Source organism: Danio aesculapii, chromosome 6, assembly GCF_903798145.1.
Source record: "Danio aesculapii chromosome 6, fDanAes4.1, whole genome shotgun sequence".
NCBI lineage: Eukaryota > Metazoa > Chordata > Actinopteri > Cypriniformes > Danionidae > Danio > Danio aesculapii.
In genome coordinates this window covers 14,864,645-14,891,605 of record NC_079440.1, presented here as the reverse complement: position 1 = coordinate 14,891,605, position 26,961 = coordinate 14,864,645, and the positions used below count along the sequence as shown (strand labels likewise).

Below are 26,961 nucleotides of genomic sequence, written 5' to 3'. Positions count from 1 at the left end.
TCATTTTGACTGAGTTTTCTGAATTCAGCAAATCTTCACTTTTAAGCACTCAGTTCTCTGATTTTATACTTGGTTTGTTCCATCGTATTTGTATTTGTGGCCAGTGAAACAGGCCATGCTGGTAAAAGGGATTAATGTTTATTTGCCTTGGTGAGAAAAAATTTAATATGTGGCACTTTTGTTTTTGGATGTTTTGTTTATTTTGAAATGTACTATCGGGTTCATGATTAAAAAAAAATATTTATTAGTTTTTTATTGATATTTCATTTATTGGTATATTTGTTTACTTATTTTGTTTATTTATTGGTTATGTTTGTAAAAGATTTTTAATTCATCCGTCAACCCACCCAACCACCTCTTTGCGTTAGTTAGTTTGTTAGTTCTTTAATTCGTTCCTTTGTTCGTTCGTTCATTAGCTATTTAATTCATTAGTTAGTTGATTCGTTTTTTTTCTAAATTAGTTATTTAGTTCTTTCTTTTGTTCATTCATTTATTAGGTAGTTAATTTATTAGTTACTTTGTTTGTTTGTTAATTCATAAGTTCATTCATTTAGTTTTGTTTTGTTTGTTAGTTAGGTTTTTGTTTTGTTTGTTAGTTATTTAGTTTGTTCATTAGTTAGTTATTTGATTTTTTCGTTAGTTATTTAGTTTGTTCATTAGTTAGTTATTTGGTTTGTTCGTTAGTTATTTAGTTTGTGCATTAGTTGGTTATTTAGTTTTTTCAGTAGTTAGTTATTTGAGATATTCGTTAGTTATTTGGGATGTTCGTTAGTTATTTGGGATGTTCATTAGTTATTTAGTTTGTACATTAGTTATTTGGTTTGTTCATTAGATATTTAGTTTGTTTGTTAGTTATTTAGTTCGATCGACAGTTCGTTATTTAGATTGTTCGTCATTTAGTTAGTTGGGATGTTTCTTAGTTATTTAGTTTCTTCATTAGTTAGTTATTTAGTATTTTCCTTAGTTATTTAGTTTGTTCATTAGTTAGTTATTTGGTTTGTTAGTTAGTTAGTTATTTGGTTTGTTAGTTAGTTAGTTATTTGGTTTGTTAGTTATTTAGTTTGTTCGTTAGTTATTTAGTTTGCTTGTTAGTTATTTGGTTTGTTAATTAGTAAGCTATTTAGTTTCTTCGTTAGTTTGTTGTTTGGTTTGTTCGTTAGTTATTTAGTTTATTCGTAAGTTATTTTTTTGGTTTGTTTATTAGTTATTTAGTTTGTTCGTTAGTTATTCGGAGTGACTGTCAGTTATTTAGTTTGTTCATTAGTTAGTTATTTAATTTGTTAGTTATTTAGTTTGTTCGTTAGTTAGTTATGTGGTTTGTTCATTAGTTATTTAGTTTGTTCATTAGTTAGCTATTTCATTTGTTAGTTAGTTATTTGGTTTGTTCATTAGTTATTTGGTTTGTTCATTAGTTATTTAGTCTGTTCATTAGTTAGTTATTTAGTTCGTTCATTAGTTAGCTATTTAGTTTGTTCGTTAGTTAGTTATTTGGTTTGTTCATTAGTTATTTAGTTTGTTTCTTAGTTAGTTATTTAGTTTGTTCGTTAGTTAGTTATTTGGTTTGTTCATTAGTTATTTCAGTTTGTTCGTTAGTTAGTTATTTAGTTTGTTTGTTAGTTAGCTATTTAGTTTGTTTGTTAGTTAGCTATTTAGTTTGTTAGTTAGTTATTTAGTTTGTGCATTAGTTATTTTGTTTGTTCGTTAGTTAGTTAGTTAGTTAGTTAGTTAGTTTTTTCGTTAGTTAGTTATTTAGTTTGTTCGTTAATTAGTTAGTTATTTGGTTTGTTCATTAGTTATTTAGTTTATTTGTAAGTTAGTTATTTAGTTTGTTTGTTAGTTATCTATTTAGTTTGTTCGCTAGTTAGTTAGTTGGTTTATTCATTAGTTATTTAGTTTATTTGTTAGTTAGCTATTTAGTTTGTTTGTTAGTTATCTATTTAGTTTGTTCGCTAGTTAGTTAGTTGGTTTATTCATTAGTTATTTAGTTTGTTTGTTAGTTAGCTGTTTAGTTTGTTTGTTAGTTAGTTATTTGGTTTGTTCATTTGTTATTTAGTTTGTTAGTTATTTAATTTTTTTGTTAATTTAGTTTCTTTGTTAGTTATTTAGTTTGTTCATTTGTTCACACTCTGTGTTTTGCTATGTAGTTTCAGTTATTAAGTGTATTTTATATAATATTTAGCTTATTTATTTGTATTTTTATCCTTAAATTGTTTTTTTTTTTTTATCTTTTGTTAAAACCCATTTTTTATTATGCCAATTCATTAAGAGTCTGTTACCTGATAAACTCAGGTTAACACAACCTCAGTTCTCCTGCAATAGGGTGTCGTTTAATCTACTGTACGACTGGAGCTTTGGATTGACCTCTGTATCGTCTGTGGAGTTCCAGACCTCCACCCTTTCTGTCTCTCTATCTGACTGACTCTCACCCCTTCTCTTTCTCTCTATTTTCATTTCACTCTATCTCTTTCTCTCTCTCTCCTCCACCTCCCCCTCTTTCTTCACACTCCTCCTTACAGACGCATCCAGAGCTCTCCCTCTCTCATATCTAACACTATCTGTCCTTTTCAGCCTCTATCTCTGTCTCTCACACACAGACGTGCGCGTGCTGCAGATGAAAAGAATTGTGAGTTTGTGTACTCCAAAGGTATTTCCTTTTATTTCATAAGCTTTATGTGGAGGAACAAGGCCATCTGATGAAAAGAGATGGAAGTGAGGACGGGGATGCAGGGGGAGGGTGAACGGGGCTCTCCAGCTTTTTAGCATGCAAATAGATTTCAGCGTCTAGAAAATGAAAAGGACAGGGGCCGAATGAGACGAGCGAGATTATGGCGGATTCAGTCTGGGAGACGGGATAGATATGAAGACTGGAGAAGTTAAAGGGGAAATGGAGAGATGCTGAGAAATAAAGAGATATTGTGTCTGAATTACCCCAGTATTTGGTTCTTTACTTAAGCCGGGTAACTGGGGATATGAAAAAATGAATCTTTTATTGTAAGAAAATAAAGATATATTCAAGTTGATATTTCCTTTGGTATTCTTAGTGGGATTCTTAGATCTTTTAACAAAAGTGAAATATAATTTCATTTAATTTCTATTCATTTACATTTTTTTATTTTGTATTTAATTAAATTTTATTTATTTTAATTTTATTTTATTTTATTAAATTTAACTTAAAATAATTATTTATTTGTTTATTTATTTTTGTATTTATTTTATTTTATTTTTGTACTTTGGAATGATGCATTTGTCTCCAAAAAACTGAATTCAGTGCTCTGTTTTGATCATGGTATTGCCTAATGTGTTTTATTGTGTATGGGAAAAGTTAAATTACAAATTCAAAATCTTCTAATACCAAATATTGGGTATTGAACCACAAAATCTTGCATATAATTGCTTTCAATTGCACTGTATTTTTCTTTTTTAATAAATGCCTTGACGATTGTGTGTCGTTTGCTTTTAGAGGAAATATCCTTCCACAGTTCTAGCAAAGTGCAATTCAAGGAATTGATGTGCATAATTCATATCGGAATACTATTAATAATACGTATTTGCTCAGATAGGCATTGTATTCAGTTGATAATAACATGTATTCAAATGCATCTCTTATTTTATGACCACTTGGAGATCATTCCCTCTTACTATTGAATAAACAAACCCAAATTAAACAGCTTACCAGTGAGTGGAAAGACATTTTAATCCTTGTCTTTTGGTACAAAGCATTGAAGGATTAAACACCTTGTTTTGAGCTTTTTTTCCTCAACTCATCCAATAATATATATTTTTTCTTTTTTAAATATTTCCGAAACGATGTTTAACAGAAGAAGGAAATTTTCCACAGTACCTGATAATATTTTTTCTTCTGGAGGAAGTCTTATATGTTTTATTTCAGCAAGGATTAAAGCAACTTTTACTTTTTTAAAACCATTTTAAGGTCAAAATTATTAGCCCCTTTAAGATAATTTTTTTTTTCGATAGACTACAGAACAAACCATCATTATACAATAACTTTCCTAATTACCCTAACCTGCCTAGTTAACCTAATTAACCTAGTTAAGCATTCAAATGTCACTTTAAGCTAAATACTAGTATCTTGAAAATGTCTAGTAAAATATTATTTACTGTCATCATGGCAAAGATAAAATAAATCAGTTATTAGAAATTAGTTATTAAAACTATTATGGTTATTGGGGAAAAAAATAAACAGGGGGCTTATAATTCTGACTTCAACTGTATATATAGGAATTGGTGGTTTATGAGGATTCTTATTAGGCAGAATGTTTTTTATACAGTAAAAATGTTTATTATATGGCCCCACCCCACCCAAAACTCCATGTGACAAATTTTGGAATGTTACTTTTAAGTATGATTTTTTAACCATTTTGAATCACAAAGACACAAGAGAAGATCTGTCCTAAACCTCCTTAAAGTTGCTGTATGTAAATGTTTGAATCTTCAAAAAATACCACAATATGTTTGCAGATATTTCAGAAACATGCTAATTGAACATGCTTGTTTACCTGAAAAACAATGCTAAAGTCAAGTATGCTCACTTGAAAATCTTTGTTTTGGTCTGTGTTACTCCGCCCACTGCCAGTTTACCCAGTTATTTTAAAGCACCCCAGGTTAGCCTTGACTGAAAACACAGCGCATTTCATTTCAGTCTGCTGCCTTAATATATGGGGGGCGTGGCCAAAAATGCAACCTCCATATATGGGACAGTAGCAGCTTTGGAAATGAGATGCATATAAAAAGTATTACAAAGGTAGATGTTAGCTGACCAGCTTAAGGCTCAATCGTCAGGCATGCTCACTTTTGTTTTCAATCTGGAAACCATTTTGTGCATCAAGTTGTCGGAGAAGTGGTTGGGTTAAAAAAAAAAATCCCTTTCCGATATTTTGAATTTGGACTGCAATACCTAGTTCACCCACTAGGTGTCAATTTTACAAACAACATACACTTTACAATGTTTAACACCTAGATCATACAACATGGCATTATACAATTTTGTATCCTAGTTAACCACAAAAACAAGTACACACACACACACACACACACACACACACACACACACACACACGTAACAAGTGTTACTAGACTTCAAGGCTTGTGTCCTGCCAGAATGCAGGCACCACTACCCTACTGCTTGAATGCTCTGCAAAAACAAGCCACGTCTAACAGTGTGTGTGCGGAACTGGTCCGGTGTGCACAGTCTCCATAAGCAAAAGGCGAGAGAAATGTGTGAACTCATTGGGAGGTCTGTGTCCTTTGGCAAACATTGATCAACTGGAGACCAGCTGAGAGAAACTGACTGGTGGACCACCATAATAAACGTGCTTGGAAACAATCCACGCTCACTTCACTGTCCTGATGCTAAACAAACGCAGGTTAAAAGCTGTTTAACTGGGGAATATTTATTTGGATCAGCCTGCTTTTTATATGTGTTTGAAGGTAAACCCGGAGGACAAGCGTGCATATGCCACGTTTCATTACGCGTTATTAAATGTTTTATAGACGGCGTGTTAAATATGGATTCTGCCCGAGGTTTGCCTGCCGTCAGTCGAAAGCAAACAACTCTACCTGACCAGCAGCATGAGATCGACGCTGAAGTGATTTGTGCAAAGCCAGATTGATGGCGGGAGATGTTAAGCAGGGATGGAGGTGGAGAGGCGAGTGTTGCTGACGGAGTACAGCATGCTAATGAACTGTGGCCCAGAGCCCTGTCATCCCCTCCAGGACACTACACAAGACTTTCCCGCTCATTTGCATATTGTAATTGCAGAGATATGTCAGGCCGCATATTTTACAGTTTCACATAATTGGTCATTTATGTCTTGGTATTTATGAAACCATGAAATCAGTGGCATTTTGTCTAATCTTGGGCAGTATTGACAAAAAAGGATATCGCTGTGTGTGTTTTCCATGTGGTGATCGATTGGAATTAACATTTTGAGCGATGGGTCATATTTGCCACCCTAAATTGATTTTCAGCCTCTTTGTTACATTTTTTCCAGCAATCCTTTTGTTTTTTAGCTTTATTGAACATATTGACCACAGACAACAGGCATGCTGTATCATATTTTCTTTTTGGAATAATTGCTGAAGCTTTTTTGTTTCATAACGTGCATAAGCTGCAAAAAAGTGTCTTTTAACAGGTATGATTACCAAAAGAACTAATTTTTGTTTATTGCTTAATGTATTTAAATGTTTACCATTGTGATTCTGAATATTTTTAGTAGGGCTGAAAAAAGATTGCAATCGCTATCTTAATTCAGCTTTTCCATGATTCAGCCAATTATAGTTTCAAGGTCAGGAGAGAAGCGTAAAGGTGGTCGCACAAGTCTTCATGTTAACGCTGGGCGATTAATTGAAAAGTAATCGAAATCGACATTCAGAACCTATAATCTGTTTAATTTTTCCAAGTCAATTTTTTCAATTACTTTCCCTACCGTGTGTAGAGTCACATACCCGCGCATCTCTCAAAAAAGGTAACTACACATCGCATGTTTGCACTACATTCACGATGATTGGAAGCTGCGCCAGAGATGCCTTGAGGCGACATGGTTTCTATTACAATAAAATTATTATTTACATTAAGATATTTGTTTACTGAACATTCAAGAAAATGCACTGTTTAAAATGTTATATACGGTAAATAACTGTTATTTTATTTAGAAGAAAAAAAGGTAACACTTTACAATAAGGTTCATTAGTTAATGCATTTACTAACATGAACTAATCATGAACAACACCTGTACAGGATTTATTAATCATAATTGAACATTTACTAATGCATTATTAACATCCAAGTCCATGCCTGTTAACATTAGTTAATGCACCGTGAGTTAACATGACCTAACAATGAACAACTGTATTTTCATTAACTAACGTTAACTAACATGAACAAATTCTGTAGTAAATGTATTGTTCATTGTTTGTCCATGTTAGTAAATGCATTAATTAACAATAACTGTGTTAATTATGAGTATTTAATATAAACTTATCAATGAACGATGAGGGCAAAAAAAATAAAATAAATTTTCATTAATCATAATAGTTAAAATTTTAGGCCAAATAGCCCAGCCCTACTTCACATTGTTTTATATACGTTGCTTAGCAACACGGACGCCTCCAAATGGTGTTAACATGTCACATACTGCATTTATAAGGTAAAATTAATCCAAAAATGTAATTTCTCTCTTAATGTAATGACGTCTTCGTGTCGGCGAAATCACACATGAGCTGACGCACTGTTTGTTTACTACTGAGAGGATGCGCGCATGCCTGCCAATGATGGCTACTTTACTAAACAGAACCTGCATAAGCTGCTAATAACAAGTCATAAAGTTGTAAAGAACGTTCAGTTTGTTGCACAGAGTGATCGTTTGGGAGCCGCGCAGGAAGTATGATTTGCATGTATGGTTTTTTTTTCTCAAATTGACAGTAGCCATGACATGAGCGCACTCGGCAGTGAAAGTGAAACTAAAAGCACGCACATTTAAATGAGTAATGATTACGACAAGCATTTGATATGTTTTTTCTTTCATAGCAAACACAAAGTGTTGTGCATGAAAATAAATGTTTAACACTGTCAGTATAACTACTCTAGACTAAATAATGTTGAACATAATGCAAGAGGGAATCTGATAATGACAAATGTTTCATTTTACCAGTGAAAAATATGGTCCAATAATGTTGTCAATGACAAATGACAAGCATATGTCTCAAACATAATAATTTACCTTTAGAATTATGAATAATTGTATTCTGATGTCATCACTTTACTGTGAATTACCAACCGGGACATATTTAAAGTCTGTTCAAGTCCACCATTTAAAGTCCTTTCAAAATGTAGCATTTTAACCAACAGTAGAGCTACACATAGGCCCTCTCAATAACACACATTCACACAAGACGGACAATTTCATTCATTCATTTATTTTCCTTCAGCTTAGTCCATTTATTTATCAGGGGTCGTCACAGTGGAATGAACCGCCAACTTCATTCATTTTCTTTTCGGATTATTCCTTTTATTAATCTGGTTCGCCACAGTGGAATGAAGCGCCAACTTATCCAGCATAGGTTTTACACAGCAGATGCCCTTCTAGCTGCAACCCAGCACTGGGAAACATCTATACACATACCCTACGGCCATTTTAGTTTATTCAATTCACTTAAAGCGCATGTCTTTGGACTGTGGGGAAAAACGGAGCATCCGGAGGAATTCAACGTGAACAATGGGAGAACATGCAAATTCCACACAGAAATCCCCCATTGTCCAGCTAGGACTTGAACCAGTGACCTTCTTGGTATGAGGCAACGGTGCTACCCACTGAGCCTCACTTAATTTAATACCTTAAATTATACTGATTTACCAATAACAACAGCAACACACAAGCCATTAAAATAGTCTGCTTACATTTATTGACAGTAAAATTACAGTCAAAGACATTTTTAACCAGAATTGCCATAGACTGTTTAGTAGCACTATTGCAAACAGCAGAAGAAACAAGTACACTGCAAAGAAATGCGCTGTATGCATTATTTGACTTTTCCAGTGAGCATGTGCTGTTCATGCATAGATTTCAGTCACCAAAACATTACATGATCTTTTTTACGTTATGAAAACGCCTAATCCTTTTGCATAATATTAATTATTTTATTTGTAAAGACTCTCAATCTAATTACTCTCAGTGGTTTGAAATATTTATTCAATGAGTTTAGATGTAGACAATAATGTGTATATATTTATTTATTTATTTTCTTTTCAGCTTAGTCCCTTTATTAATCTGGGGTCGCCACAGCGGAATGAACCGCAAACTTATCCAGCATATGTTTTACGCAGCGGATGCCCTTCCATCTTAAACTCATCACTGGGAAACACCCATACACTCTCATTCACACACATACACTTCAGACAATTTAGCTTACCCAATTCACCTATAGGGCATGCCTTTGGACTTGTTGGGGAAATGCAAACTCCACACAGAAATGCCAACTGGCCATCTATCTATCTATCTATCTGTCTATCTATCTATCTATCTATCTATCTATCTATCTATCTATCTATCTATCTATCTATCTATCTATCTATCTATCTATCTATCTGTCTGTCTGTCTGTCTGTCTGTCTGTCTGTCTGTCTGTCTGTCTGTCTGTCTGTCTGTCTGTCTGTCTGTCTGTCTGTCTGTCTGTCTGTCTGTCTGTCTCTCTATCTATCTATCTATCTATCTATCTATCTATCTATCTATCTATCTATCTATCTATCTATCTATCTATCTATCTATCTATCTATCTATCTATCTATCTATCTATCTATCTATCTATCTATCTATCTATCTATCTATCTATCTATAAATGGTAAAAATGTATAATTGCTGCATCTAATCTTAAATAAGGGAAAGCAAAAAATATATCTCTCAACTAAATAATTATTTTTACATTTTTAGTCCAGACTGGGCCAGTTGCCATTTCTGTGTGGAGTTTGCATGTTCTCCCCATGTTTGCGTGGGTTCCCTCTGGGTGCTCCGGTTCCCTCCATGCTATAGTGAATTGGATGAACTAAATTGGCCGTAGTGTATGAGTGCATGTGTGAATGCAAGAGTGTATGGGTGTTTTTTGTCAGTACTGGGTTGCACCTGAAAGGGCATCTGCTGTGTAAAACATTTGCCGGAATAGTTGGCAGTTCATTCTGCTGAGGCAACCTCTGATAAATAAGAAACTGAGCCAAACGAAAATAAAAAAATTAATGAATTTTTTTACATTCATCAATATTCAATTCAATTAGGACTTTATACCGGCGATCAGTTGTATTGACAAAATCCCAAAACATTAACATTTTACGTAATAATACTTAAAGTATTTTAATGTGAAATTGAATATCCTGCAGTGTTGCGCAGAGCTTGATTTGATGAAAACCTGTCAAAACTACAAAAATGAAAACCTGTCAAACTAAAAAATTATTTTTAAAAGTTCATATTTTCCACATATCCCCACAGGGTTACATCAACAAAACATCATTATTTCTTTTCATTATAATGTGATTAATTTTTACAGTTTTACGTTGAAGAAAGGCAGAGGGTTGCTTTCTAACTGAGAGATTTCAGCTGCTGTCTGGGCTTTCACTGCCTTTCTACACCTCCCTTTCTTCATGTGTTCAATTCTTTTTCCCTGCGTCCCTTCATATTATTACACATAACTTCATTTGCAAACTAATTAGATTTGTTTTCTTTGCATGTATGGATTTCTTTGGTTGTTATCAACATCTGGTGAAAATTTCAAGTCAACGACAGCTTTAGAAATATGTTTTCTGAGAAAAATGGTGACGTGTTCCATACTTACTTACCTCACTGTATATATTTAATTTCATGTCAATTTTGTGTTGTCTTCAATCTCTAACCAACTGCTCCATTTTTCCAAATCGGATTTTAATCACTGAATTAATTTACATAAATGTCAGAGCCTAATATTAAATCAACAAAGCCTAAACCTTTTTATTGTAATAATGTGCAAAACCAGAGACATTGAGTATATGAAGTAATTTGATTTCATGTCGTCTTTAATCTGTAGCCAACTGTTGTTGTTTTTTCTCAATGACTACCTCATTTCCTAAAATGTCATTATGTAACGTTAAATCAACACTAAATTAATGCAGAATTGCATGGTAGTTTGTGCCTAGGAGGAAGAAAGAGAATGAATTGTGTGTGTGTGTGTGTCTAGTCAATCGTTCTCCGAGAATGAGAGCCTAGTGATTGCAGCGAGCACGATCTCTGCTCATTCACATTCACACCCTGTCCTCCCTCTCTCTCTTTCTCTCTCTCTCTCTCTCTTTCACACACACACTCACAGCTTCTGAATGGATGGAAACTTGGTTGTCATAATAACCGCATCTCAAACCTAGGCTTTCTGAAGCTGCGCGGAGCACTGTAAAGACCGTGTGTTGTACTACAGAGAGAGAGAGTGAGAGATACAGGGCAACAGAGAGGAGGGGGAAGAGAGGAGGGATTGAGACAGAAAGAGAGAGATAGAGAGAGAGAGAGAAAGGGAGGGACGGACGGAGATTGCCAGAAAGCAGAGGAGACTGTGAAAGGCAGTGAGAGGAGAGGAAACGAGAGCACAGGAAGTGGAACACCGGTCCTTTTGGGTCTTGGTGAGTTGGGACAAATCCGCCATACGTCCTGAAGGAATAGCATTGATTATTTAATCAGGCTGGACGCTGCGTTTCAATGTAAATGTGGTCAGATTGATGTTGTTGCTGTAAATGCATGCTTTGTGGGTACCTGTAGACATGTTGCTTTTGGGTGTGGGCTTTTATTGTACATCCTAATGCTAACCTTTCAATCTGTGTGTGTGTTTGTGAATGTATGTGTGTGTGTGTGTGTGTGTGTGTGTGTGTGTGCAGAGCTGCTCTCGCCGGCCGAGTCTGGCTCTTCTCCGGCCGTCCAGGAGCTCATGACACGATTGGGCTTCCTGCTGGGAGACGCCATCCCCACCTCATCACAAACAAACATGGAGGACAAACAGGTAAATATGAAGCCTACAGGTCTAAACAGCCAAACTCTGACAGCCGTGCAATCTGATACACAAAACAGTCTGCCTGCTCCATCACGTCAATGAAGATTGGGAGATTGGGACGATAAGGTCCTTAGAAAGTGGAAACGGCCTCTGAACGCTCTTTTCAGGAAGGTTACACTGAATCAGCTTTAGATACCAGCGGTTGTTTATCAGAGAGATCGATTTCTGCTTGAAGGTTCACAGTGGACACAGTAACGGAGGAGCTTTGTTTTAGACTTGTGATTAAAAAAAGGTGGTTGGTACCTTTAATAGGGTGATTCATTGCTGGAAAGATGGACTCTAACTTATAATGGGAACTTTTTTTGTGTGTAATAAGAGCCATATCACTAGTGAAATTGCTCAGTGGTGTTTCCTTTTGCATAATGGTAGTGGTAAGAAAACTTCAACACCCATAATGCAGCTTGATTTGACTGGTCAGCTTTGAATAGGGATACCAAAATATGGAAAGGCAAAATTGCAGTTTTCACGAAAACCCTAAAGCTGGGTCGCTTGAATTGATTATTAATTGATGAATAAATAGGAAATTAATAAATGCATCAGATTGTATAGTTTTTAATAGGTGACATGGTGGCACAGTGGTTAGCACTGTCACCTCACAGCAAGAAGGATGCTGGTTTGAGTCCCAGCTGGATCAGTAGGCATGTTCTTCCTGTGTTGGCTTGGGTTTCCTCCGGGTGCTCTGGTTTCCCCTACAGTCCAAAGACATGTTGTAGGTGAATTGAATGAACTAAATTGGCCGTAGTGTATGTGTGTGGATGCGAGAGTGTATGGATGTTTCCCAAATTCTGGGTTGCAGCTGGAAGGGCATCCGCTGTGTAAAACATATGCTGGATAAGTTGGCAGTTCATTCCGCTGTGGTGACTCCCGATGAGTAAAGGGACTAAGCCGAAGGAAAATTAATAAATGAGTATAGTTTTTAATAATATGTTGCACTGCTTCTCATTTTTTATTTGCTGCTTCCACTTGAACTTTAAATGTTTGGCAGTTTTGTTGTCATTTGTGTGGTTTTTAACCATGATGTACAGTTTTTAGTTTTTTTCTATAACATTTGAATTTAAGTTTTGTTTCATTTGGCTGTACATATGGAGTCACGTGTTGAATATGTGAAACGCATGTGAAACATGACTATAGACTATTTGAATATGGTCATTTCATTGGCTCATGAACATTTCCTGCTTGTTGTCAAACTTTTATAACTGTAACAAGAGGCAATTTAATCATATCTTAATGTTAAAACTGCTATTATAACATTATTTATCAATATGTAGCTCTTTTTAGATTCTTGGAAGCTGCTAGAAATTAAAAATGTAAGACAGGAAATGCGTTGGGACCATTGTTTTTGTTTACATCCCTCAAATGGTCATTAGAACATTTTTGTATTACGTCATATATGAAGAAATGTGATGAAGCGTGATGACCTGGGTTTTACAGGAAAATGTTCCAAAACCATGTTCCATGTGTGTTCGGTTTGTTTGATGTGATTTTTAACATGCGCTTGACATGTAAAATTCATGTTTTTTCATCTGTTAGGGTGAAAAAGGTACTTAAATTAATTTTATTTAAATGGATAGTTCACCCAAAATGAATACTCACTCACCATTTAGTGTTTATTTCTTCTCTTGAACACTAAAGAAGATACAATTGACTTCCATAGTAGTAAAGAACAAAGACTATGGAAGTCAATGGTTACAGCTTTATTCAAAATTTCATCTTCAAACAGATTTGGAGCCATTAAAGGGTGAGTAAATGATGACAGAATTTTGATTTTTAAACGAACAATTTCTTTAATATTGGTAAAATAATTAGTTATTAATTGGGTATTAATTTCCCAGTACTGGGTTGCAGCTGGAAGGGCATCCGCTGTGTAAAACATATGCTGGATAAGTTGGCGGTTCATTCCTCTGTGGCGACCCCTGATGAATAAAAGGGCGAAGGAAAATGAATGAATAAATTGGGTGTTAAAAATATAACCAAATCAACCGTAGTGTCCCTGGTGACATTTTAGAGCTTTTATATTTTTGCAGAGCTCCTGTTTCCCCCACAGTCCAAAGACATGCGGTATAGATGAATTTAATAAACTAAATTGGCCGTAGTGTATGTGTGTGAATGAGTGTGTATGGATGTTTCCCAGTACTGGGTTGCAGCTGGAAGGGCATCCGCTGTGTAAAACATATGCTGGATAAGTTAGCGGTTCATTCCGCTGTGGTGACCCCTGATGAAAAAGGGACTAAGCCGAAGGAGAATGAATGAATGAATATTTTTTCAGAGGTCAGCTGTATTGAAATCTGATTTCTAAAATCTTTGATCCTTGTTCAATACTTGTATCAATATTTTCTTTCGTTTAAAGATCTTTGTGTTCGAGTCCACATCATCACACCGCAGGTGTTCATCACACTGGAGTTTTCCAGACGTTTGTCTAGGATCTGAATCTCTTTTAAGAGGCTTACGTAGCGTTTATGGATTGCTGCACACAAAGCCAGTAGTTGGGGAATTGATCCACAAAACATGCTTCATCAGTCACGTATTATGGCAAATGAAAAGGGGCTTTCTGATTGGCCGGTTTCTGATCTTCTCTTCAAGCTTTTCGAACGCAGTGCATTAAGTATGAATGCTGGTTTGTGCGTGTTTGCCGCATGTACGTGCGCAGATGCTTTATAAGGGCTGAAATGGTCATGATGTGGTGAAGCACCCTGGAGATGTTGCTGCTGGTGAGTAATGCAGTTTCTCCGAGGGAAAAGGAATGATGCGGGTGGAGCAACAGTGTGCCTCTTACACACACTTCTCGAACGCAACTGCAGCACTGAGGAAATTATTGAACAGGTGCATCAAGCTCTACCTGAAAGCTTGAGCTCTGCTTTACTGTGATGTGTGTCTGTGTGTGTGGGGAGATGAGAATCCCTCATTGGCGAGCGGCTGGCATGCAACAGTTCTCTAGGGACCAGGGCTCCGGTACACTGATTCCCCCCACACACACACACACGCACCATCACTCTCCCTGACCTATATAGAGTGCACAGAGAGGTAAGAAGGGAGGACAGAGTAGTATCTAGGGTTTGATGTACTTTGTAGAGTATGAAAACAAGAGTCCTGCAGAAGTCTTTATTCTGCAGTTTTGTGCGACGTAAGCATTTTCTTCAGCATGTAGATTACCCATAATATTTCACACTCCAATTCTGCTATATGGAGAAATCTGCATTTAAGTTTTTTATTATTTAAAAACATTGCTTTCCAACTAGGGCCCACTGGGGGCTTCAATAAACTTTCAGTGGGCTTGCAGAATGTTTTTAAAATATCACAATTAGTTTTAATATACACTGTGTGGCAATTTAAATAAGGAAATGCTTTAAAATCTAAACTATATATATAAGTTTGGGGTAGGATTTTTAAATGTATTAAAATAAGCTTCTCCTGCTCACCAAGGCTGCATTTATTTCATCAAAAATACAGTACAGATTGTAAACACAAGTGCAAATTGTCAGATTGAGGACCAACAGGAGCGTGTGTTCTATATAAAAGCAATGGCGCGCAATAGAAGGAATGTATTCCATATTAAAAGGAATTTTTGCTCTAACCAACTCCTTGAATTGATATATTAGAAACGGAAACTATTTCTTGCAGCTGAACAACAGAAACCTGACAATGATCACCTCAGGTACACCTCATGTGCTTTATTCAGTGTTAAATGCCAACAATGTGAGTTTGAATGCTATTTTACATGACATTTATTGCCATACTACTGAAAGCAGCAGCAGATACTTCACCTTAGATCTTGAAAATAAAATAAACTGTTTGAAATTGACCTTTAGAAATGTGACTCAAAACCAACAGATATGATTCAACATGTACATTTAATAATGTTAAAGAGGTTTAATATGTATTAATTAGAGTTTAAACCTTACCATTTCGTGAGTGAGTGCATATTCTGTGCTTCTGAATGGCTGTATTTAAATTTCTGCCATGTTTCGCCTGGAGCAAACAGCCAAAATGCTTATGACTGCAAATCTCATCATGTAGTGTGTTGTTAGGACACTGGGCTACATTGTAACCTGCTCACCTAATGTTTACGCTCGTAATATTTATATTATTTGCTAATTAACCTCATGTGAAACTCTAAATCTGCATCACATTTCGGAGTCCGCTACTGTTCGTCGTAGGTCGCATTTCGGTCACAGGCGCATGCTTTGAGAGCCTTTCTGAATGAATGAATGAAATATATGATTTTTCATGAAGGCAACCCAGGGTGCTGCTGTATAATTGGCTAAACTGGTATTGGGCGGGTTAAAAGAACCAAGACAAAGACGGTCCAGCATGGAAAACACGTTGTTTTTCAGATATACAAGAATGTTCACTTAGCATTAGTAACAGTATCTTTATTATTATAGCTCTTGATATCTTCCTAGTGTGAACCAGCTTTAATGCAAAATTTAAGAATCCTATATGTTTCTCAACCGTCAGCTGTTTGAATTTTGATTTAATATTGACTAGATTCGAGGTTCTTTCATTGTTCCTGAATTATGTATTTCCAGTGTATTCAGTGCTAAAGTGTGGATGTTCGTTTGTCTGTGTGTTGGTTACTGTCGCCACTGCAGCCTGATTCTGCTTCTAAAAGCATCATATTGGTTGCTTATATTGGAACAAAAGCAGACTGGAGGGCTTGGAGTATTTTTGGCCTTGCCCTTGTATGGACATAAGAGCTGAGTTTAACAGTTTCCATCTATCACTTTATCTCCTTGCTCCCCCTTTTTGTTACATTTCCTCCCCTGTCTCTCTATTTTCCCTTTATGCAATGTTTATTTATTCATTTTTTTTTGGTTCTTTGCTTTTTGTTTCTCACTAATCTCTGTTTCTCTTTTTTTCAATGTAGTGTATAGTGTCCAGTCAGGGTGTGAGTCCCTGCTCCACTTTGACCAGCAGTACGGCGTCTCCCAGCGCCGAGAGCCCCTGCTCCACCTTACCTGAGAGCTCCTCCAATAGCCGAGCTCCAGTCATTTGCTCCAGCGCTTGCTCCACTGCAACCTCCACCGTCATCACCACACCCAGCTCCACCCTGGAGAGCAAAGACAGTGGAATCATAGGTAACACATTTATCCCTGAGTCCCCCTTTATTTGCTACAATTGAATAATTACTTGTATTCAGTGTTGGGTAAGATCATTTAAAATCTTCTAATTGCATCTTTAAAATTACAATGTTTGAAAAATAACTCTGTTACTCAAGGTATTTATTTACTTGAATAAACACAAAAATTTCAATGTATAAATGCACTACATATACTATAAATCTCAACGTCGCATAGACAATAACTCTGAGCGAAACAAGACATTTTATCTATATTTTAAAATGTAACACTTTACGAATAATAAACATTAGGGGCCCAATTACACTCAGCGCAATAAGGCACATGATGTGTAAGGCGCGATTTGTTGCTATTTTCAGACCAGTGCAATCCTAATTTTCACTTTTTTCACCACATTGTTTAAATGGCAAATCTGTTGCACAACTTTGTGGACTCATGGGTGTGCTGGTCTAAGGACGTGTGTTAAGGCACATTGTTGGTGCGTTGCTATTTTGAAGAACTGAAATAAACTGCGCCATTGACCAACTGAAATTTCAGCACAGAGCACGTTAGTTATGCACCTATGCAGGTCCAAAATGTTTACACATTGCTTAATACACACAGGATGTACAGCAATAAACAAATATCTTTATATATGAAAAAAGTAAAGGATTAAAATGTTTAAAAAAAATTATTCTTTTCTACATAAATATAGAAAAAAAACACTACCGCCATGCTTTCATGTCCGGGAGTCTTTTTCAATTTATTCATGACAATTTGCATTTGTATAATGTTGTTATTATTATTATTGTTAGTAATATTTATTATATGCATATTTATAATTGTTTGAATAAAAACAAGTTTAGATTTGTCCGCCTGTTGGGTTTTGAAGATGTATGCGTCACTATATAGGGCATAAGAATAGGTTGTGTGTTTGGATATAACTGACCACACTTCCCTATTATTGTCCATTTATTTGTTTGCTGGAAATTAGAACTCAATTAAGAAATAGTTTTGAAACTAATCTTTGCGCTTATAAACTAAATTAAATATGTAGGCTGATGGATGTCTTTAGTGGAGTGCGTACAACACCGTTTCCTTATCCATGAGAGCAAAGGAGTAAAGTAAAGAGAAAGTAAAGACGCTGAACGGAGGAGGTCCGTTCTTTATCCTCGCGCTGCAGATGGTTTGTTTAACAGTTTTCTCGCTAGTGAAGTGTTCAGTTTTTCCACTTATAAAGTCCGCCATGTAAATAGCAAATGTGCCATTGCGCAACGGAACTGACTCTTAAAGGGAATGGGAGATGAGACTCTGATTGGTTTAATGCAACTTATGCTCAAAACACACCCATAACTCATTAAGAGAATAAGCACAACCCTGTTAGATCATGTGGCGGGGCGCAAACTTTATTTATCCGTCCTTAAAATAGTAAAAGTGGATTCGAACATGCCCTTAATGCTTTTGTGTTATGCGATTTAGACTTTGGGCCTAGATCATTAAATTGAGCCCTTAGTCTCAGTTTGTGACTGATTCAAAAAGGGGACTACGGAATAAGTTGGTTAATGTTATGGTTTATTATTTTAGTTTTTACTATTGTCTAATTTATTTTTTCCTAACATTATTCATTAATTGAACCACAAGGGACACATTGAAATAATGATAATAAAGAAAATCCAGCACTTTAACATATAGACTCCTTTCAAAGTTTGTATTTCAGTGATGAAGCTCTTTCACACTGAACTCAAATGAACCCACTGATGAATGATCTATTCATGCCATGAGTGAACGCATACAGTATCTGTCAGGCTGAATTAAACGCTGGTGTGAAATCCAGCTGTCAAACGCACAAGAAAGAAATCTTCAGTACTTTGTCGCAGTTTTCCTTTTGAATTAATTTGCATTTTGATTTGGTTGAAGCTCTGTTTTCCCCCACAAGTCCAAAGACATGCGCTATAGGTGAATTGGTTAAGCTAAGTTGTCCATAGTGTATTTGTGTGAATGAGAGTGTATAGGTGTTTCTCAGTGATAGGTTGCAGCTGGAAGGGCATCCACTGCATAAAACAGCTGTGGCGACTAAGCCGAAAAGAAAATGAATGAATGAATGAATGGTTTGGTTAAATTTAATCATTAGTTTAATCAAGTTCAACAGCAAAAATGCTGGAACTGAAAGGAAGTCCGTGAAGTATTTTTATATTTTTCTTCTTATGAACTTCATAAAATGAACTTGATGCTAAATTGTACTAGTTTGTGTAATATTTCATGCAGACATCTCAATAATCATGCCTTGTGACTAATTCAAATAGTTTGAGTTAATAACATTTAGAGTAATGTTCAGGCCTTTTGTTCTTTCAGGAAATGCTGTACTAATCTGGTTTCTGAAACTTTGAGGAGAACATTGGTGAATATTGTCAGACTTTATCAGTTAGACGTCACCAATTCTTCGCCCATACTCTTTTCTGTTTCACAAAGCTGTCTGAATTCGCAGCATCTGTGTTAAGATCTCTACTGTGTTAAGATTTACATTGGGATATGCTGACAGAGGTGTGTAAGTTGTTCCAGGACTGCACCAAGATCATAATCAAGAGAGCACTAGACCAGTGATCCCCAACCTTTTTATCACCGCGGACTGGTCAACGCTTTACAATTTTACTGCGGCTTTGGGGGAGGATATAGTGGGGTGGGTGAGGGGTATATATATATATATATATATATATATATATATATATATATATATATATATATATATATATATATATATATGTTGATTGCTATTTTTCTCAGAGGATAAGCTGACGAACAAAATATTGCTGTAGCCTTGACACAATTTTAATTTAAGGAGAAAATTTAAAACCACTGCAGTGTTTGGGTGTTCTGTGAGCAATGTTTGTCTGAGCAATGTGTATATTCCATACAAAGTATAAAGCTGATAGGTCAGTTCATGTCATGTGACTCGCTGTGCCCTCGCGGCATTCTGAAAAGTTGAGATGTTTTCAACTTGGAGCGACTCGAAGGTGAAAGCGTAAGCCGCGTGTCTCCACTGGAAATGAAGAACTTGCGTGCAGAAAAAGACTAAGACTAAGAGCTCCAAAGACTAAGACCTCCAAAGACTACGTCGAATAGTTCGGACTGCTGAGCGAATCACTGGTACAACCCTTCCTACTCCCCAAGTACTTATCCAGAGCGAGCAGAAGGGCTGCCAAAATCACTCTGGACCCCTCACACCCAGCACACTGCCTCTTTGAACTTTTACCTTCTGGTCGACGCTACAGAGCACTGCGCACCAGAACAGCCCGACACAGAAACAGTTTCTTCCCTCAGGCAATCCATCTCATGAACACTTGATGATAATAATTGTGGAACCAACATCACTACTTGCCATACACTTTTATACACGTATACACTTATTTAACAACACACTTTACATGCCAATTTGCACATAACAGCTGCACATATAACGTTGTATATAGTAATAAACACGTACATACACTTGTCAATCTGTATATTTGCACTCACTACTTCTATTTAAAAAAATATATATATTTGTTATCTGTTTTTTGTCCTGTCTCTGTTATCCTGTTGCGCTGTAGAAGCTCTGTCACGAAAACAAATTCCTCGTATGTGTGAACATACCTGGCAATAAAGCTCTTTCTGATTCTGATTCTGATTCTGAAAAGATGCAATATGTGAACGACCCATATGGCTGCTGTCATTTGCAATCTCCAGCAGCTGATCTTCTTGCACAGACATGCTGGATTCACCTGATTTGGTGACAAATGGGTTGCGGATCCATTCCTTGGCAGTTCTTCACTGGGCCATTCCCCTTCGCAAAGAAACGTTCCAAAGACGTCTGTTTCTTACTCATTTTGCTAGCTTTTGGGTTAAATTTTGCTGCTCAAGTAATTGAGATGTAACTGAGAGAATACAGTCATTTTTCAAAATAAAGATTTTTCAAAATAAAAGATTGTTTAAACTCAGATAATAAATAAAATTGAAATAATTAGTGATATCTTCTGTGACCTGGTAACAATTGATTCACGGACCAGTACCAGTCCGCAGCCTGGTGGTTGGGGACCACTGCACTAGACACCACAAAGCCTGACTTATCATAGCTGTTAATTGTTTGAAGACTTTATGGAAGTGTGTTTTATTTTTTTGGTTCGTTCTGAAAACACTCAAGAGCCTGAGATATGCTCTATCAAAACTGGGACAGCGTTGTGTCTTTATTTCAGGTCTGCCTGCCGGTTTCTTGAAGTAGGACATCAGTAGCTTTTTAAAAGCCCCAAAATAGTGTTTTTCTGCATGGTTGTGGTAAAGAAAGGTCACAGATAGCCGCACTAAATCAAAATGTCTGACACCAATTACTTGAACGAGTCCTATTTGATCTCTTCTTGCTTCAAGATTGTTTGTCGACTCTTCAAACCTGACTTTGATGCTTAATTCCTGTTTTCTTTTCCGTGATGTTTTATTTTGTCCTTGTGTGTCGTTCTCTCTTCCTGTGTCCTTCCTGTTAATATCTGACTCCTCCCTTCATGCCTCGTTCACCTTCAGCTCTCTTTCTGTTTCTCTCCGTCCTGCAGCAACAGTCACCAGTTCTAGTGAGAATGAAGAGCGCTGTGGATCTAGTCTGGAGTGGGCGAAGGATGGCGGAGCGGGCGTAAGGGGTGAGAGCGGGCGTAGCTGTATTCCCATTACTCCAGAGGAGCCCACGGTCTCTGGTGAAGCTCAACCGAAGACAAGCAGCACAGGCGGGGCGGCACCTGTTGTGACATCACCAGTGGATGGACCAATCACGTATCACAGCGCCTCTTTGGTTATGCCACGCCCAAATTCTGTGGCAGGTGAGTTATTATTGGTAGCGTCATGCTCTATTATTTATTTTTGTACTAGGTGTTTTGTTCTTCAGGGTTTCTTGCAGCCCTATTCATCATTCCACCTCTGCTGATTTTGTAGAACAAAGGTAGTTGTATTTCATCCAAGGTGATGAGATTAAAAGAAGCTGTGTACAGCAAAATGATGTGAAGAGATAATATGTCTTTCTGATGCTTTTTCTTCACTGGATGCAAATCATTTAGAACAGTGTTTCTCAACCATGTTCCCGAAGGACCACCAACACTGCATGTTTTGGATGTCTCCTTTGTCACATCCATTACAGGTCTTTCAGTCTCTGTTATAGAGCTGATGATCTGAATCAGGTATGTTTGCTTAAGGAGACATGGAATGTGCAGAGTCAGTTGTCCTCCAGGAACGTGGTAGAGAAACACTGATTTAGAATGATAAATTAGGACTTTTTCTTTTTAAAGGAATTGCTCCAAAATTCTTAAAACTCAAAGTTATATATATAAATTTAATATATTATATATAAAGTCTGAGGTTTTACTTAATAAATCAAGCGCATACTGCTAAAAGACTTCTAAAACATTACCATGATAAAATATCCATACATTTTAATACACCACCAAAATACTGTTTGTATTTTAAACCATTTCTGGACCATAAAGGCCTTGGGATACTTAACAATTAAGGTTTTTTTGCATTTTAGGTTTGAGAACAAAATAAGTTTGAAAAGCTAAAGATACACTGTTTAAAAAAAACAAAACAAAACAAAAAAACAATGAGGTTGTGAATATGTCCACTACTCGAGTGTATCCCCTAAACACAACAATAGGGGCTGAGAAGTAAAAAGTTGTGTAAACATCTGGCAAAATTATTTGTTGCCCACAAACACAGAATGTCGCCACCAGTGAACATAATCAAAGTCCCTTTAAGGCAAGTCATTTCACTTGGCGGCCATCTTTGAAACGCCTCTCGGGCAGTTTGAATGGGGAAATGTCAAATTCTCCAAAACTGTTTGCCAAGCTTATGATTGAATTTCATATTAGGAATCACCAATAAAATGAAACAACTGTCTCTTTAGTTAAATTTGTAAACATCCGAATTACACAAAATCTACAGAAACTCACGTCTGGTCCAAGCCTCTCCCTCGGAGTATTGTCAGCCTATAGCGATCAATGATTGGATCTTGTACTAGAAGGCTGTCTTTATTCACCATATCATGATCGATGATCGGCTCCTGTACTAGAAGGTGTGCTTTATCCACCATATTGACCGTTACACTTTTCCAATTCAAAATGATACGAGTGACATGTCTTGTGTATTCTATAGTTTTTGGCATAACATGGTGGCTTTTCATGACTCGTGTGTGTGTGTGTGTGTGTGTGTGTGTGTGTGTGTGTGTGTGTGTGTGTGTGTGTGTGTGGACCCCCCCTCCAAGATTTCACAATTTCTTCTCAATCAATTTTAGGGGTGTAGATGTGTCCCTCCAGTGTATTCATATTGCTGACTTTAGGTTGTACTGTAGCTTACTCCAGTCTGACCCCTGATATAAGATACAAATCAATCACATGTTAAAAAAGGCAGAGTTCCAGAACAATCCCTACATCATCATGGACCATGATAGCTCAAAGGTGTTAAAGAGTCAAAACGAACTCCCCCAAAAGTTCACTTTGGTGAGCTTTTATGCCAGATGGACTGGTCTGAGTATTTCAGAAACTTCTGATTTACTGGGATTTTCACGCACAACCATCTCTAGGGTTTACAGAGAATGGTCTGAAAAAGAGAAAATATTGAGTGAGCGGCACTTCTGTGGGTGCAATTGCCTTGTGTATGACCGAAGTCAGACTGGTTCGAGCTGATAGAAAGGCAACAGTAACTCAAATAGCCACTCGTTACAATTGAGGTATGCAGAAGAACATCTCTGAATGCACAACATGGCCAACTCTGAGGCGAATGGGCTACAGCAGAAGACCACACCAAGTGTCAGCTAAGAACAGGAAAATGAGGCTACAATTCACACAGGCTCACCAAAATTGGACAATAGAAGATTGGAAAAATGTTGCCTGGTCTGATGAGTCTCTATTTCTGCTGCGACATTCGGGTGGTAGGGTCAGAATTTGGCATCAACAACATGAAAGCATGGATCCATCCTTCCTTGTATCAACGGTTCAGGCTGGTGGTGGTGGTGTAATGGTCTTGGGAACATTGTATTGGCACACTTTGGGCCCATTTGTACCGTAGCCTACCTGAGTATTGTTGCTGACCATGTCCATCCCTTTATGACCACAATGTACCCATCTTTTGATGGCTACTTCCAGCAGGATAACGCGCCATGTTATAAATCATCTCAGCAAATCATCTCAGACTGGGGTCTTGAACATGAAAATGAGTTCACTGTACTCAAATGGCCTACACAGTCACCAGATCTCCATCCAATAGGACCCTTTAGGATGTGATGGAATGGGAGATTCGCATGATGGATGTGCAGCCGTTTTTTGTTGCGCTTGTATCATACCGATAATACGTTACTTTAAGTCAGTACACAGAGACGCTGTGGTCTTTTATGGGTGTTTAAATGCATGAGTGTTTACACAATGTGAAAGTGGTAGAAAGTGGGCCACCTCAAAACCATTTAGACTCTCGTCAGACCTGTATTTAACATTGTCCAATAGAGATTGTCCAGAACGTATCATAATATCGAGTGTAAACAAGCCCCCAGTATGAACTCCAGCAAAGATCAAGTTGTCTGCGTGCAGCTGCTTGTGTTTGAACAAATCTGTTTGTCTTGAACACAGTTTTATGTCCTGGATGAGAAAATTCGCGTCTGGCTGCCTTTCCTCCAGCGGCTTCCAGAAAGCTTTGCAAACGGGTGGCTTTGATTTCCTCTTGCTGTAAAGCTAAATGGGGAAATTGCTGTCGGATATACAGAATGACTCCAACAAAGCAAAATGTCTCTCCAAGTGCCTGTCTGCGGTGGTCTTTGTCCTGCAGAGCGGGCGAAGAGAGACGTTAACGTATTTATATCTGAGCACTTCAAAGGGATGGATCATGGTTTCACATTTGAGTCTCTTCACAAGCAGATGCAACGTGACGAATGACAATCATCATCCCTGTGTTTATGCCCGACTGCACAGATTATGGGTTGCAGGCAGATTAGATTATGGGAGCGGATTGGAGATTGAACAGGGATGAGTGGAGAGGGAGGGGTGAAGATGAATGAAATTAATGATTGATTGAATGAGTGGATGAATTATAAGTGGGTAAACTAAGCCAGCTATGTCTATCTCTGAGTCTTTAAAGGGATGGTTCACCCAAAAATTAAAATTCTGTTTTCATATACTTGCATGTTCCAAGCCTATGCGAGTTTCTTTCTTCTGTTAAAGACAATATAAGGGAGAGCGGGGATGAAGGTACCATTTTTCATATAAACCTATTTTTAAAGGATAATGTTTTAGACAGAATATATATATTTTGCTGTGGTTACTAACTTAAAAGTGTGGTCTATCAATTTCGGGTGGTATTTTGAACAAATGTAGAACAACATCAAAATAATTTCACTTTAAACATCAGTTGCATATTGTTACTTTTGACCCTGTCAGTACGGACAAAAGTAACACACGGGTGGGCCAAAAGTAACAACAACATTTGCTAGATTTACTGGCTTAATCTTGTTTATTTGGATATATCTGACTATGACCATGTTAATGTTAACTGCAAACATATTTCGTCCTTTGTTTTTGCAAAAAGTCTTAAAGGGGTGGTCCACTACGATATCATATTTTAAACTTTAGTTGATGTGTAATGTTGCTGTGTGAACAACATCTCTGAATGTAAACTGCTCAAAGTTCAATGGTAAGGGAGACATTGGCTTTTAGAGAGTTAGCTTAGTAAAGCCTACAGCGAATGAAGTTTGTTAAACGTGCTGCAATTTAAGAAAGCACATGCAACTACAAAAAAACACCAGCAAATAAAGAAACGATCTTCATCAATTTGACAGCACACGTGTTGCAAATTGGTCACAACACAAACAAGTGAAGAAACGTGCTGCAAATTGGTCACAACACTTGCAAATATCCACGTAACACAACAGAAATGTTTCTAGGGGACCTAAAAACATGACTGACCCGAGATACGGATGTGTTATGTCGTGTAATCAAGGTACTAAAATAAATGAAAAACAACTCACCTTTCAAAGAAGACCAATCACTTAACTGAGCAACAGTCACCGCATAATAACACATCTATATCTCAGCAGGGTCTGTCATGTTTTTGGGCCCCTAGAAACATTTCCTGTTGTGTTACATGGATATTTGCAAGTGTTGTGACCAATTTGAAAATTTCCTTGCTCTGTTATCATTTAGAAAATATTTTAAAAAAGAAAAAAAAAATTCAAAGGAGGGCAAATAATTCTGACTTCAACTATATATATATATAAAAGTATATGTATATATGTATGTATATATGTATGTATGCATATGTATATATATATGTATATATGTATGTATATGTATACATGTATGTGCGTGCGTGCGTGCGTGTGTGTGTGTGTGCGCGTGCGTGTGTGTGTGTGTGTGTGTGTGTCTCTATGCATGTCATGGGTGGGCGGGGTGTTAGATACACGTGTTCATCCACACACAGCAGCAGCAGATTGTGTTTGTTCCTCACAGAGATCACAGAGGTGGCTTGTAATCTCTCCGCTGCCGATGAGCCAAACACAGCCCTAAACGAGTCTCTTTCTCTCTGCAGCCACCAGCAGCACAAAGCTGGAGGAGCTGCGCTATCTGGACGAGCAGAGAAACGCTCCGCAGCGCTCCTCCATGCGTTTGCCCTGGCATGGAGCTCACACAGGCGGCCGCAGTCAAGAGACTAAAGGTGCCGGTGAACCACTATAAACATACTAAATGAGATGCAAACACAACACTTGACCTGTATTATTGCTATTAGATGCTGTATAATGCTGTTGCATAACAAACAGATGAGTAGTTCAGTTTATAGATGATGACTACTAAAAACAGTCTAAAAATCTGCAAAATTATATTATGTTTCTAATGAATGAACAATAACACGGATCATTAAATGAAGTGAAATATCTAACACATCACTGTAATAATAACATCAAGATAATTCAGATCATTACAGTATTTTATTTTAGTTATATACATATATGGATACTGTTCAAATTTGACGTTTTGAAGTAAAAACATCTATAATGTATTTTATCACGATTTTCAGAAGACCCCCACTCTTATGTCATTACTAATAACAGTTCATGTATAAAAAAAAAATCTGGCATATTGTGAATATTTGGATCAATTTTAAGAAGAATAATTACAGTGCATCCTAGATACTAATTAATTGTAATATTAAACTTTGCTCCTACACTTTTTAATAGGTTTTGACTATTAATCAGCAAGAAGTCAGGGGCAGTTTCCACAAAACATTTTATCTAGTATATTTTTAGATGCTTTTAAGTAATTAAGTAAAACTATATAAACAATATATAA

The 26,961-nt window shown here is 36.7% G+C and overlaps 1 protein-coding gene across 5 annotated transcripts in view; it reads left to right on the top strand.

Moving 5' to 3' along the window:
- tanc1a (tetratricopeptide repeat, ankyrin repeat and coiled-coil containing 1a) overlaps window positions 1-26,961 on the top strand; it is a 119,880-nt gene that overhangs the window by 24,463 nt on the left and 68,456 nt on the right. For 3 of the 5 annotated variants that reach the window (XM_056459618.1, XM_056459616.1, XM_056459619.1), the window contains exons 3-6: window positions 11,398-11,519; window positions 16,435-16,645; window positions 21,202-21,462; window positions 26,204-26,335. In XM_056459618.1, coding sequence (XP_056315593.1) covers window positions 11,398-11,519; window positions 16,435-16,645; window positions 21,202-21,462; window positions 26,204-26,335 — 726 coding nt within the window. The remainder of the gene's footprint in view (window positions 1-11,397; window positions 11,520-16,434; window positions 16,646-21,201; window positions 21,463-26,203; window positions 26,336-26,961) is intronic. The other 2 variants (XM_056459620.1, XM_056459617.1) reach the window with 1 other exon arrangement.